Source organism: Passer montanus, unplaced genomic scaffold (genome assembly GCF_014805655.1).
Source record: "Passer montanus isolate IOZ18808 unplaced genomic scaffold, ASM1480565v1 scaffold14, whole genome shotgun sequence".
NCBI classification, from domain to species: domain Eukaryota; kingdom Metazoa; phylum Chordata; class Aves; order Passeriformes; family Passeridae; genus Passer; species Passer montanus.
Window position 1 is genome coordinate 12,652,001 of NW_024360941.1, and position 13,781 is coordinate 12,665,781.

The 13,781-nt window shown below is 39.3% G+C and overlaps 1 protein-coding gene across 1 annotated transcript; it reads right to left on the minus strand.

Annotated features, from left to right (window-relative positions):
* Positions 1–46: 46 nt before the first annotated feature.
* LOC120497900 (LRP2 binding protein) lies at positions 47–13,698 on the minus strand. The gene is made up of 8 exons (XM_039699924.1): positions 11,552–13,698; positions 11,150–11,262; positions 9,139–9,252; positions 7,475–7,617; positions 7,292–7,397; positions 6,614–6,837; positions 2,798–2,963; positions 47–1,061 (listed from the first exon to the last, which is right to left on the minus strand). Exons 1-8 carry the CDS (start codon positions 11,931–11,933, stop codon positions 996–998), a joined length of 1,314 nt encoding a protein of 437 aa, XP_039555858.1. The 5' UTR covers positions 11,934–13,698; the 3' UTR covers positions 47–995.
* Positions 13,699–13,781: the final 83 nt, after the last annotated feature.

The window sequence follows — 13,781 nt, forward strand, 5'->3', positions numbered from 1 at the left end:
CTATTTAAATCAACATTTTTAGTAACATCTGCCTTTCTGTTCTAACAGTTTCAGAAGAGTTTTCAAGTCGTGGCACAATACTAAGAAGCAAGGCAAGTTCTATACTTACAAAGCTTCATAAGTAAACAGGCATTTAGAAATGTGCAAGCTTACCACAGCAATCAGTAAGTTTTCCTAGTGGTTAATCAAAATGTCTTTCCATAAAAGATCCAGCTTGACATTGCTCAGACATAAATACTCCTAGCCAAAAGATTTCCAACTATTTCTAATACAGAGGCAGTGTGAATGCAATATGAAGAATTGAGGAAAACAGGCCTTGTCTTGGGGATGTATATTCAATATTTCCATACTAATGTAGGGGCTTTTTTTCTACAGTTCTGTAAGTAGTGTTTATTAGTTTTAGAAGCTGGTATGGTTTAAATTGTAAAGCTTGGGGTTCTACTGGACAGTTTCCAACTTTGAGTCTCTGCAATCCAAAAGAAATATGCATAAAGACTTTTAAGTAAATCTAGATGCTTTAGAAAGTATGTGGAAGAAAGTATAAGCACCACTAACAAGTTAAGCTTTAAAAATGGCCATGGCCTGTAAGTGGGCTGTGTGTGAACATGAGACAAGTTTGGGTTCAAGCTTTTCAGAATATTAAAATTTAAATATTATAAATGCAAAAAGGAAACAAACATCTTTCTTTGGTTTTGTTTTGATTCATGTGCTATGTAGCAATATGACATGAAGAAAATACATCTGTCCCAGTGAAATGTCATTAATAAACCTTTGTCTTCAATAGGATTTTTAAAAAATCTGTCTCGGCTTATCTGAGTTAGAGAGCCTTTTTACTTTCTCTTCTAGATAAAATTAATCAGTGAATTGCTTTAAATAATAACTTATAGGAAGTTGAAAAGCAAGCAGTAAGTGATGAACAGTCTAAAATTGCTGGAGATTAATGATGGTTTATTGTAGGAAATATATTTATATACCAGTCACAGTTAAAAGAAACACTAAATTCTCCCAAGATTAGCTGCCAGTTCAAGGTGAGAAGCAACAACAGGATCCAGATGGCATGCCTTTAAAAACAAAGAATATCAGAGTTCTAGTTTATAGCTACAGTAAAATTGTATGTTATCAATATGACAAAGTCTTTAAGTGTCAAAAAATTGAGACAGTCAACTTGCTAAAGTATTGAAGAGTTAACATATTTCGATTTGAATCCATTTTCTGATGCCACTTAAAAAAAAAATAGTATTTAAAATTAGCATACTGGACTATAGTGTTAGTCTTGGCTTTATTTTTTAAAAATTCTGTATGTTGGCATGGCATATGCAGCACCACAGTCAGAAAAATAAATCTGCTTACAGACTGGATGAGTTTCACTTACACCCATTGTCTATTTTAGGACCCTTAGCAATGCCCACATTCTTTTTCTCATCTCTTACAAAACTGACTTGGTAAGTGAGTCAATGGTAGGCCAAAACCAGAACTAATCAGTCAATTAAAATAAAAAAACCTGGACACCTCAACAACTATTTTGAAGTTACCATTTCTGGGAGTTTTCTAGTTCATTTTATGTTGCTTTTCTTTTGCTATTGATTTAGAGACACATGACACCAGTCATAGGAACCATCTCTATATAGTGAGACATTAATGACACTCCCAGACCAGTCTCAGGTGTACAGTGAGTGACTAATGAGTGAAAGCCATGGTCTTTTCAGTTGTGGCAGTTTTATCACACTTTAGAAGTCAGTGGGAAGGGCTACGCTCCTAAAATGCCGTGCAACAATTTAATCCTGATGGACCTCTTCAGTGCCTTAACTAGGAATGATCATAATACCTCAGTTTATGTTCCTGTCCTGATGGCCTTCTCATTCTATCCTCTATAACATTTTTCACAGTGGGAGAACAAAATATTTAAAATGTCTGTATTCAGATCACCTGCTCTGCTAAGCCTTCTCTATCAGTGACTTCCCTGAGTAAAGAGCCACAAAATTTGCTTGATAATTTATAATTTCCATAACTCTCCATTCATTTAGATTGCACCAAGATGGACACCACTGTATTCTACATGCAGAAACAAATGGTCACTACATGCACAGAAACCACAGAGTCACTGAAGCACAGATGCCAAGTTGCCACATTCCCTTCAGCTGGTAAAACTGCCTTGCCTTGGTGCCTTTAGGCATCACTGATATTACTCAACAGGTTAATCTTCTAGAGGCCATTATTAGTATTTTTCCTCAAGCTCATTTTCCATCAGTCTTACTTCAAATTTAGAACTTTGGAAAAAATGTAACTGATTTTTTTTTCCCCCTGTATATATTGAACAGAAAAAGCAGTAGATCCTCAGCTATCATGGAAAATGTAAATATAAAAATATGCATGAGAACCAGTTACGGCCAATTTAATAAAGGTTGTAATTTTTACAGATGCTAAAGTATAAGGAAAAATAACAATTTTTCAGTTGTGAGAGAATGACAGACAGCAAATTAATTTGGGATAAAGTTACTCAGATTGTTTAGCTAATTTATCTTGCTCTTTGCTGTGTTGATTGCCATAGATTTTTTGTTGTTGTTGGTTATATTGCTTGCTGAAGTAGTTGGGCAGACAGGCTATTTTCAAGGCTATTTTTAGTAGTTTTCAGTACCAAACTACTAATAATTTCTATCACTCTACATGTTCTTGCAAATATTTTTTTAACATGGTGTTGGAGACCTTAATGAAATAGCAAGTTTAGACTAGACTCAGATCCAAGGCATCACTCCATTTCACGAGATACAAACCAGTCTCTAAGACTTTCTTGACTTACTTTAGAATAGTACATCTTAGCAGCCTGCTGGTTTTTCTCTGTGCCTCGGCCAAGATGGAGGCATCTAGCCAAGTAGAAAGCAGCCATAGCAGCCCCCTTGGCTAAATATGTTGGATGACAATCAGTTACCTTGGCTAGCATGCTGATGTCCTCATTTGCTGTAGCCCTGTTGTGGAATTTAGAGCATTATGTTAGATAATGCTAGTTCAAGAAATAATTAAAGTTGACCATATATGACTATGACAATGCCTCCTTTCTGCTTACATTGTTATCCAGAATGAGCTGAAATTTACATGTATTAAGCATATGATGAGGATATGATTTTAAGTTAGTCTTACTTGAATATTGTGGTATTAAACAGCAAACAAGTATACAACTTTTGAAGTCACTTTCAATATAGTTATGTTAGTTATAAAAGGCAACATAGTTTATGCTAATTGTTTCCATTAAATTATGTTATGGAAATTGTATGTGGAAGAAAGGCAAACTCTTATTTCCTGTAGTATTTAATGTAGCTTTTATTTCCTCTTATTTCACTACAATCTCATGTACTGGAAAATGTCCCTGCCCACAGCACAGGGCCTGGAGCTCCAGACAGTCTTTAAAGAGCCAACCCAAACCATTCTGTGATTCTAAAATTTTCAGTTCTTACAAGGATATTGGCAAATTGTAGTAATCTGAAAATCTTGGACATATGAGAGCCCCTGGTTACAAAACTCTGTCAGGAAAACCACTTACCACTGTCTCACCTCAATTATTTCCTTTCTTCTGCGTGCTTGCTGTTATCTTAGTTTCAGCATGTTTTTACTAATAATGATTTTAAGAATCAGAGGGACAAAGTGAATGTTGTTTTAACTATCAAGCTAAAAATTATCTAGTATAATCACTATAATATTAGAAAATTCTATAGCTAAGTGGGATTTTTTTTTCTGTTGTCTTAAAACAGATACCCCCAAGCCCTATATCCTTTTCAGGTACCAAACAGTTATTATATGCTTCTTTACGCATGATTTTAGCTGTGTCAAAGTCACAGACGTGACAGAAGAAGGAAAAGTGCAAGTAATTTCAGTTTATAGGTGCTTCCTATAAATGAGTGTTTATGAAAGATTGTTCTCAAATGGCCCTCTGCACATCAGTGCCTGCTAGATCATCTGGAAGTGTTGGGAATGATGTTCTTCCACCTAATTCAGTCCATTAACAAACACAGTAACACAACTGTTCTTGTTTAGCAAGAACATTAAAATAGAACAACAGTAATATATTACCTCTTGTTATTCCTGATACGTAACATATTCCCCTTCCTTTCCAAAAGATAATCTATAGAATGCTGATGCAAATAATGATATCCAGTCAAGTCAGGCAAAAATTCTATTTCAGCACAGCTGACTTCAAGAGCATACCACAGCAATTGGTAAGTACAACTGTGTGGGATAACTGAATTATCTGAAGTGAAGTTTTAGTAGGTAATGTAGACTCCAAATATTAGGCAAGGTTATACTGTACATAGTCACATAATGTTTTATGCTTGTATATAATGTAACAAATGTACTTGCTATGAACATAGATGGACAAATTTTAGCAGAAAAGGTATCAGTGCTTGATCTTACTGGCTGAACGGCTGAGATTTTTGCCTCAAGGCTATCTTCAGTTCTAATTAAGTGTAACTGTTTCAAGTATGCTTTCAGTATTTTACTTCAGAAATGGTCACCTCTGACAATACTCTGGGATCTCATTGCTATTTTCTTCAATTGCAGTTGCAGCTGAGGTGCACTCAAATAAGAGGTGCACTCTTTATTTGTCTTGACAATCTACCATGCAGCATTGACTGGGGGGGTTCATTCCCAGTAAGACAGGCTAGACCAGACTAAGCAGTTATCGCTCCAGTTTGACAGTGCAAAAGAAAGAAAAGCAGCAGTTCAGAGAGAAACAGTCCTTCTCAGCGTGGAGTAGAGCAGACAGCATCCATAGCTGAACTACTGAATTAGCCAGAGCTTCTGCTACTCAGTGGCATGTAGTGCAGCTTCTGTAAGATGGTTAAGTTGTGACATGTTTGCTGTTGTGCAGCAGAAGCTATGTAGACATACCCCAAAAAGCAAGCAGTGTGCAAACAGTCAGTCTATCTGGATCTTATTTCCATCAAGTCAATAATCTGATTGACAGACTGAACTTCTATCAATACACTGGTAAACTCTGGAGGTTTGTCACAGAAATGTGCTGTTCATCAGCCTTAGAACATTCTGCCAACACTGCTCTTGTCCTGCTTGAGGAGTTCAAGATACAGAAGTGGAACTGAAGTGATTGCACTTGTACCATGTTCCAATCAACTGGGGAATAAACCAGGCCAACCAGAGCAGCAACCAAATGTTCCTTAGCTGCTTCCCAGATGAGGACCAGAAGACAACCACCTCAAGTGTATGTGTACGGTGCACACAGCTGGGACCAAACAGGAGGAACTGGAGCTCTGCACCCACTCCAAGTCACACAGCCACAGGAATAACTGAAGCAAGGTGGAGCAACTCACATGACATGACAGAATGATTGTGAAGGATGGCTACAGGCTGTTTTGTAAAGACAGAAAAAGAGGACGAGTCATGGACTGAATTAAGGAGAACCTTGAATGTGGAGAAGTGAACTATGGCAATTCTGGAAGCCTTATTGAATGCCTCTAGGTCAGGATCAGAGGAATCATCTCAAGAGGGATCTTACACTAAGCATCTGTTACTGACCTCTGAATCAAGACAGTAAGACCAATGAGATAATACTTGGGTCACTTAAGTAAGCTTTGGGTAACAAAATCTGGATCTTATGGGTGACTTGAACTACCCAGGCATTAGATGCAAGAAGAATACAGCAACTCCCAGGACATTCATGAAGTTCCTGGAACGGAGCAGTGGAGTACTGCTGCCTCAACCAAATGTCAGATGTGCCAATCAGGAAGGAGACACTGCTTCACTTGCTACTCCCAAATCAAGAAAATCTACTTTGTAGGACCTCAGTGAGTGATAGCCTTGGATGCAGTGATTACCATATTGAGGCTCTGGGATCCTTTTGAGCACTCTGGGGGTTAATACTAACACAAAGGTTTCAGATTTCAGAATAGTAAACTTCTGCTCACAGCACAGTGGGGAGGGTCTCCTTGGAAGCTTCCATGGAGAATAAAGGAGCTAGTGAGTGCTGGGAATTTTTCAAGAATGCTTATCCTGGAAGCACAATGAACTGTCTGTTCATCCCCTCTAAAGGTAAGGAGAGTAGATAGCAAGACCCCCTTGACTTAATTCCAAGTTTCTGAGCCTGCTCAAAACCAAGGGAGAAGCACACCAAAGATGGAAAAGCAAGTAAAGGGAAGTGGTGGGTTCATTGACCTTGTACTCTTTTAAGATGCAGCTGGACAGGGTGCTGGGCCATTGTGTCTAGACTGTGCTCTTGCCAAGGAAGGTTAGACCAGATGATCACTGAGTTGCCTTCCAACCTGGGGGTTCTTTGACACTGTGACTGTAGGGGTTAAAGGGAATGGTGAACCTAGAGGAGATGGTAGGCAAGGAAGGCAGGATTGCATGTGGGCATCTGCTTTGGATTCTAGTTCAAGGCTGTTTTGCTTTATAGGATCAGAAGGAAAAGTTCAGTCATACTGAGAAATCGAGAACATTATAGTATTCATTTTGTCATTGGCTATTCTCTTGTTAAAGACGTTTTGCAATTCATTATCTCAAACATTCCTTGAGTTTGATAGACAGGACCATCATCTTATTAATAATTTAAATCTGTTTTATATGGTCTTGCATGAAGAACCTTAATGAAAAATAGAACAAAAATTACCTTTTGGCTAGTGCAGCGGCTTTTGAATAAAATTTTCTAGTGTAGTAATATTCCACAAGATGGCCTTGAGCATAGGTATTTCCAAGTTCTGTTGCTTCTCTCAAATACTCCAAAGCAGCTTTTGTGTTTTGACGTGTACCTTGTCCATAGAGATACATAATGCCAAGTGCTCCCTTTGATTCCAGATTTCCATTTTCACATGCTTCTGAATGCCAGAAAAAGGCCTAAACAAGAGGCACAAAGTTGGGGTATGTATTTACTTAGCTGAATTTCTTGTATACTGTTTCCATACAAGCTTTAACACCAACCATCCTGTAAGAAGTGCTTATACATAAAAGAAAGAAGAATCCTTGTGAGGCTTTTAAACCTGCTTCATTTAGTCAGAGCTATCAGTGTTACCTGCTTGAATTATGAAGGTTACCAGAGCTGATAAAAATTTAATCCATTCTCTCATTCCCGCTGTTACTCTCACCAAAAAAAAAATAAAAAAATCTTAGCTAGCAGTGTCAAGTGAGTCAAAATGAGGAATTCTGACTATCTGTTCACACAGGCTTAAATGGATGGATAATGTCTAACTACTCAAAATACAACTTTCAGAGTCAAATATACCACTGTATTATTTCTCTGAAATTAAAAATTAGTCATGACTACTTTTTATTTCAAAAGGTAGGGATTTACCTTCTTCATATCTTTTAGAAATGGCATAGAATAAAGCATTCCTAAAGTACTCTGGGCCTTTACACTTGCTTTTGGATTTCCATCGTCTGCAGCAGTAAGCCACAACCTAAGAAAATGGGGACAACAAAGTTTAAGAAACACACAATCTTATAATTTTTCAGGAAAATCACAGACTGCCCTTACCTTTCAGCCTGTTCAGCTGAATGTTTAACACCACATCCTTCATAATATGCCCTGCCAAGATTGTATGCAGCTGCAAACTTCAAGTGACTTGCTTCTGGGGAATCAGAGTTGAGTATTTTATTCATGTATTCCACTCCCCTTCCCTAAAATTGAGCCATATAAGTCATTATGTTCAGACTGTGAAGAGGATGAAATATATAACCTGAGAATGCACTAACTTCTGCCAGACAGGTAATTTTTTCCCCTTTGAAGAAAGGCTGAGCCATACTGGCAGGACAGCTTGGGAAACAGCATCATACCAAAGCAGAACTGATCTTTGGTTACTAGACAACCCCATAATTTTTGACCCCAGCATATTTTTAGTGTGAAACATTTCCTCATAAATGCTCATTTGATACTATATTACTCCTCTTCACTGACAAAATTTTTCCCAAAAATATTATTGTGCTTATGTAAATGAATGTCACATCCTACACTTGTAATATTTTCAATTTCAGAATTCTGAGAACTTTTTAATATTGCATAGTGTATCTGAAATAATAAAACAAACTTAACAAGAAGGCAAAGTGATACATAGTACACTTTGAAGTCCCTGCAGTTAAAATACCTTAGACTCATAAATGACAAAATCTGATAATGTTAAATAAGCAGAACATTGCATATGAGCAACTGGGCCTCAGAATTTAGAAATAAGATTTACACTGTTAGGATTAGCATGGACACCCTGTTTAAATATGCTGGAAACAGTCTTTTATAGAAGGTTTTGCTTTTATTTAGCTTTCATATTGTAATACACAAGAAAGAAAGAAACTTTGTTAAAATGTTTATTTGCAAGTAAACAAATGTGGTAATTATGCAGACATACAGAAAAAATAAACCACCTCTAAACCCCAGTCAGAATGTTTTCAGTTCTGCTGACAATGCTGTAAGCACCAGACAGGATTCCCATTTGTTAATATACTCTCTGGTTCATTTATTTTGGCCTTTTGTCTTATAATCCATCCTTTTATTCCCAATGCTTGTGTTTTTCTCATACCACTTTTTAAGATCATCTTCACCAACAAACTAAAGTCTCCTTATTGTAGCAAAGCATTCCTTTGTCTTTCTTTTTTGTAATAGAATTTTTCAGTTTGAATTCTTCAAATGCTTGCAAATGTAATTTTTCAGGCATCTAACTTAAGAATAATACTGTCAACCACTGGCAGAAGCACAATCATCTCTGGCATCTGTGCTAAAGGAATAGAAAGTACCTTAAAAAAATCTTTGTGCCAGAGATCTTGTGCTTTGAAATATAATTGTTTGATTTCCATTTTGACTCACTTTATTTTCATGTACATAATTTGGTACTAAAAAGTAAAAAAATTAAAGGAATTTTTAACATAGCTTCCACATGAAGTCCAACCACAATCCCTTGAAAGTTAATTTTAAAATAGAAATTACTGTATTTTTTTTATTTCTATTTTATTATAACCATTTTTGAGAACCTCCTCAACCCAGAGCCTTCGTTCTTTAATGATGCTCTGTAAACATCTGCACTTTATGAAACTAACTCTAAATGAAAAGGCTGTAATTCTAAACTAAATAATCATGCTTACAAAGAAGCTCCTAGTAATTATCAGCTAATATCAGAAGAAAAATAAAAAGTGTGCAGCTAAATTACTCACAGGATCTTTTTTAGTGCCAAGTCCATCATAATACATTACGCCAAGCTGATACATTGCTTGAAAATCTGTATCCTGGATTTTTTCAAATTGCTTTAATGCTTCTTTGTATAACCCCTGGGAAAGAGAAAACAAACAATAACTCTCATATATATACAATTTTTCAACCTGCAATATTTCTCTCATGAATGAAGAACAAAAAATTGCAACCACAGAACTGGCAGGAAACAGAGTAAGTTAACAACCAAGAAAGCAGGGTAACCAAAAGCCATTCTGACAAACTTTCTCCCCTCCCACGAACTGTCATCTTCTTAATTTGAGGAGATAAAGTCTAGTTGAGAGTCCCTGCCCCATCTATCTGACATCCTTTAACTTAGGTCAGCTGTTCTTCCACCTCAAGGATTTAACAGTCTCCTTTTTCCATCTCTGCTAAGGGCTGGTTTCACAAAGACTAATAAACCAGATGTTTGAAGACTTTCATGGACCCAGATGTCTGCCACACATTTCTTATGGAAGTATCACCTGCAACAACAGAGGTACTTTCATTCCTAAGACTAAATCTCAGAGATTACTTGCTTCTGCATTAAGTCTGAGAAGAAACCACATTTAAAAATACAGTTAAACTGCAATACAACAGTTAACTGAGCCTGGTGTCCTAACTGAAACATTTTTACACATAAACACTAAGTAAAAACAACAGTGAAATTAAAACATTCTTCTCTATATTTTTACTTCAAATTTTCTGTGTGTTTTGATTAAAAAAAAAAAGATTGCAAAAGCTTGGACCTGAGCAACAGTTCAACAGTCAGTCAAATGTCCTCACAATGACCAGTCGTCCCCTATTAATACTGACCAAGCTATTATCTTATCATAATTGTCTTGGGAGCTTATCCATTTTGATTGTGGGGCTTTGTATTTTTAAAGAACTCTGAGGAAAAAAAAACCAAAACATTTCTTTTTACAACTAGCTGTCATGAATAACAGAAAAAGAAGTACAGGAGGCACCACGGGTGACATTTAATCTCACCTTTCCTGAGAATTTAGTGCCATGTGAAGGAGACACAGGGCTGTGATTAGGAAGTGGGATTTTTTTTCCAATATCGAAAAGTACAGTGCTATGAGCATGTGCATTTTTAGGCACTACAGACATACATTAAAAAATCTGAAAATTAAAACCTGCTCAAAGAATAAATTTAGGGATGTACAGCAATATCTATCATGGACATCCAAGCCAGCTTGTCAAGAAACAGAGGAGTGTGTTCATTCAGCTCCATGGAGTTAAGTGTCAGGTAATTCATTAATGAAAACATTAAGGTCAAGGCCCAGAAAGCAGAAAGCCTGAGTGAGTTAATTCTGTTCCTGCTGCAAACTGTGACACTGATTTACACTGCACCACTGCTGCACTGTAAACAGTACTGAGTCTGTGCATGTCACACTGAAAACATCTGACTCAGTGTTTGTACTACATTCTTTTCTATCCTCCTGAACTAAGTTCTAATTTTCACAGGAAGCTGAGGTTTACATTCACCTGCCAGCCAGTCTTACTCTGTTCCCTGAGGATTTACTTTCAAGGACTTGGATGACCAATTTTAGCCAAACTGGGCAGGGACAGAGATCTTGAAGATAATACATTTCAACAAGTTCCAGTTCCCAGGTGGGGAAAGATCGAATGCTGTGTCTTGGTCAGGGCTCACTCTCACTGTAACTGAAAACAAAGTGTGTTGTATTTGGGCAGTCAGTTGTCCAAAAACCCAACCTGGCTTGGAATTTGGCTATAAGGATAGGCTGCTGCTTGCTTATCTGATCCTTAGGAAACCTGTGAGGGAACTGGAAGATCTCACTACATGCTGGGGAAAGTGTAGCTTATTTAGGGGAAACACCAGGTGATTTTAATGGGACCAAAACAGGCACAGGGGACCTCTTTTAGGTTTTTTTTTTAAGGTGTTTCTTTTTTCATGGAAAAGGTGATGAAAACTGTCTGCTTTATAGTATTTATTCAAAAGAGGGAAAGCACCTGTTCATAGTATCGTTGTCCATCCAGAAAAGGTGCTGGAGGATCTCCACGTGCCTCACTCTCCACCAGCGGCTCCTCCGATTTTGCCACGAGTGCACCAGGGGAGGGGTTCTCTGATTAAAAACAGACACGCGTTTGGGTTTGTCCCCTAAGAGGTGAAAGCTGCCTAAGTACAGCAGAGGTCTGAAGCTGGCCGGGTCCCCTTTCTAATATGTTCTTCAAAAGACTAAGACGAAAGAGAAGGCTCCGTTATAAAACCGAAAAGCTGAGCGGAGACAGCCCGACGGAAACAGTCAGTGAATACAGCCCGACCCTTGTGTGCGTGAAGTCCGCCGTGCCGGAGCTGACAGCCGCGCCTGCCCGCAGCAGGGAGCTGCCGGCCGAGCGGGGCGGGAGCGGTACCTGGCGGCTCCGGCTCCCGCGGCAGCCGCTCGCAGCGCAGCGCCAGCCAGCACCGCCGGCCCAGCTCCCCCGGCAGCCCCGCGCCCGANCAGCCCCGGGCCCGGCCCGAGCGGGGACGGCCTGAAGGGAGCGCGGCCGCGGCCCTCGCTGGTGCCGCCTTCCTGCCGGCCCCGGACCGACCCTTGCAGCTGTGCCCGGGCCTGGCGCCGCCGGCCCCGGACCGGCCCTTGCTGCTGTGCCGGGGCCTGGCGCCGCCGGTCCCGGACCGACCCTTGCTGCTGTGCCGGGGCCTGGCGCCGCCGGTCCCGGACCGACCCTTGCTGCTGTGCCGGGGCCTGGCGCCGCCCTGCCCGGCCTGTGCCGCCGCCCGGCGCCGCTCCATAGCTGGGCCCGGGCTCGCACGGCACGGAGGAGCGAGGCTGGGGATGTAACCACGGCGTTTTCCGTTCGGGCTGGGCTCCACCTGCGGCCGTTGTCCCGAGAGATCTGTCAATACGCCACGGGACGGGCTGCGGGCTGGGCAGCCTCCGGATCATCCCTGCTAGCGCCCGTTCTGTGGGAAATTAACAGCAGAAGCACAAAATGCTCTGCAGAACACTATAGGCAAGAGGAGCAGAAACTCTGAATGCAAGTCAGAGAAAAAGGCACCAGGCCGTGACACTTCAGTCTAGCAGGCAGGACTTCATGCTGCTTCCAGTGATCAGAAACTGTTTGCTGTAATTGTAGTTTGTTTTGCCCATATAGATATTAAAAAACTTAAAAGGATAAATGAGGGAAAATGCTGTTCGAGGTTTCTCCTGAAATGTAAAGCATTGCTTCCACTTCTGTTGATTGCTTCTGGCTGTCTCTCTTACAAAAAGGGACTAATATCAAAATGCATGAAAGTGCTTTCAAAATAATCTTTAGCTGTGCTCCCAGCTTTTTATTTTTTCCAGATGATTATCATCCTTCCATTTTTGGCAGTGTGATCTGTTTCTATAGTGACAGGGACAGAGGCAACAATCAAAACAGGAGAGTGATGCCTTCAGATCTGTGTGGTTAAAACCATGGGTTCAATGTGATGTTTTCCAGCAGTCCCAAGTGACTAAGTACCAAGAAAGGCCTAAAATGAATCCTGATTCATTTTGTGTAGATGATATAACCAAAGAAATCTACAGGAAAAGAAACTTTTTTTTAAAAAAAGCATCAATTGCTTACTTGATTGAACAGGCAGAGTGAAGAACAGTCTGTGAAAGCAGCAGTGCCCTTCAGCAAAGACAACTAATAATGCGTTGCATGGCTGCTTTTGATGCAGAAGGGTGTGAGATTCACCAGTACGCCTTGGTTTATCTGACTGCTTACACATTTATTAGAACCATTTTTCCAATTTAATTTTATTGATACATATGCAAGATGTGTGATCTGAGATACAAAGCACAGAAGAATTGTTTCTAAGTTATGTTCCAGAACAGCTGTAGCCAGGAAGCCTTGTCCTTACCTGGCACTTGGGGCTGCCCCATACAAAACAGATGAGAATTGTAGCTTCTGTGTTTATACCAGTACAAGTACCGGTTATTCAAAAGCAGAAGAGTTTTGCAGGCACTAATGATGTGTGTAAAATGTGACCTGAAGGTCAAGAACTAATTAATAGCAGGAATTTGAAGAGAGTTTTGGCTGGCCAGATGCAGATGTGTGTGTAGTGGCTAGGCTGGAAAGATGAGATTCCTCAGGTGCAGCTTGAAACCTCTGAATTGCTGAGGTAATGTAGGGAGGAGGGATCTTTAAAGCAAAATAAAACCAAATGTACCAAAACACAACCTCTTTGGCAATGCAAAACTATTTAGTCTTAAGCTAATTCTGGATATGTGTGTTTTCAAAAGAATCTTTAAAATTTCATAAAGCTATTTCATCCCTAACAAAGCATAGTTAGGAATGTAGGAATTTTATTTGTTTGTTAACTAATTTGCTTGGCTAGCTGTTAAGGGAAAAACTCAATACAACATTTTGTAATTACACAAAGAAGTGTGCTTCTTTCCATACAAAAGAGAAGAGAAAACTGTCACTTACTGAAACAATTCTGCTGAACTGATCACAGCCTATTTACCTGGATTTTTGCACCTTTAAAAAAATGTACTGTATATGCTCATAGTGCACTCAAATAATTTATATTAGCTCCAATACAACATTTTGTAATTACACCAGCGTGCTTCTGTCCATACAAAAGAGAAGAGAAAACTGTCACTTACTGAAA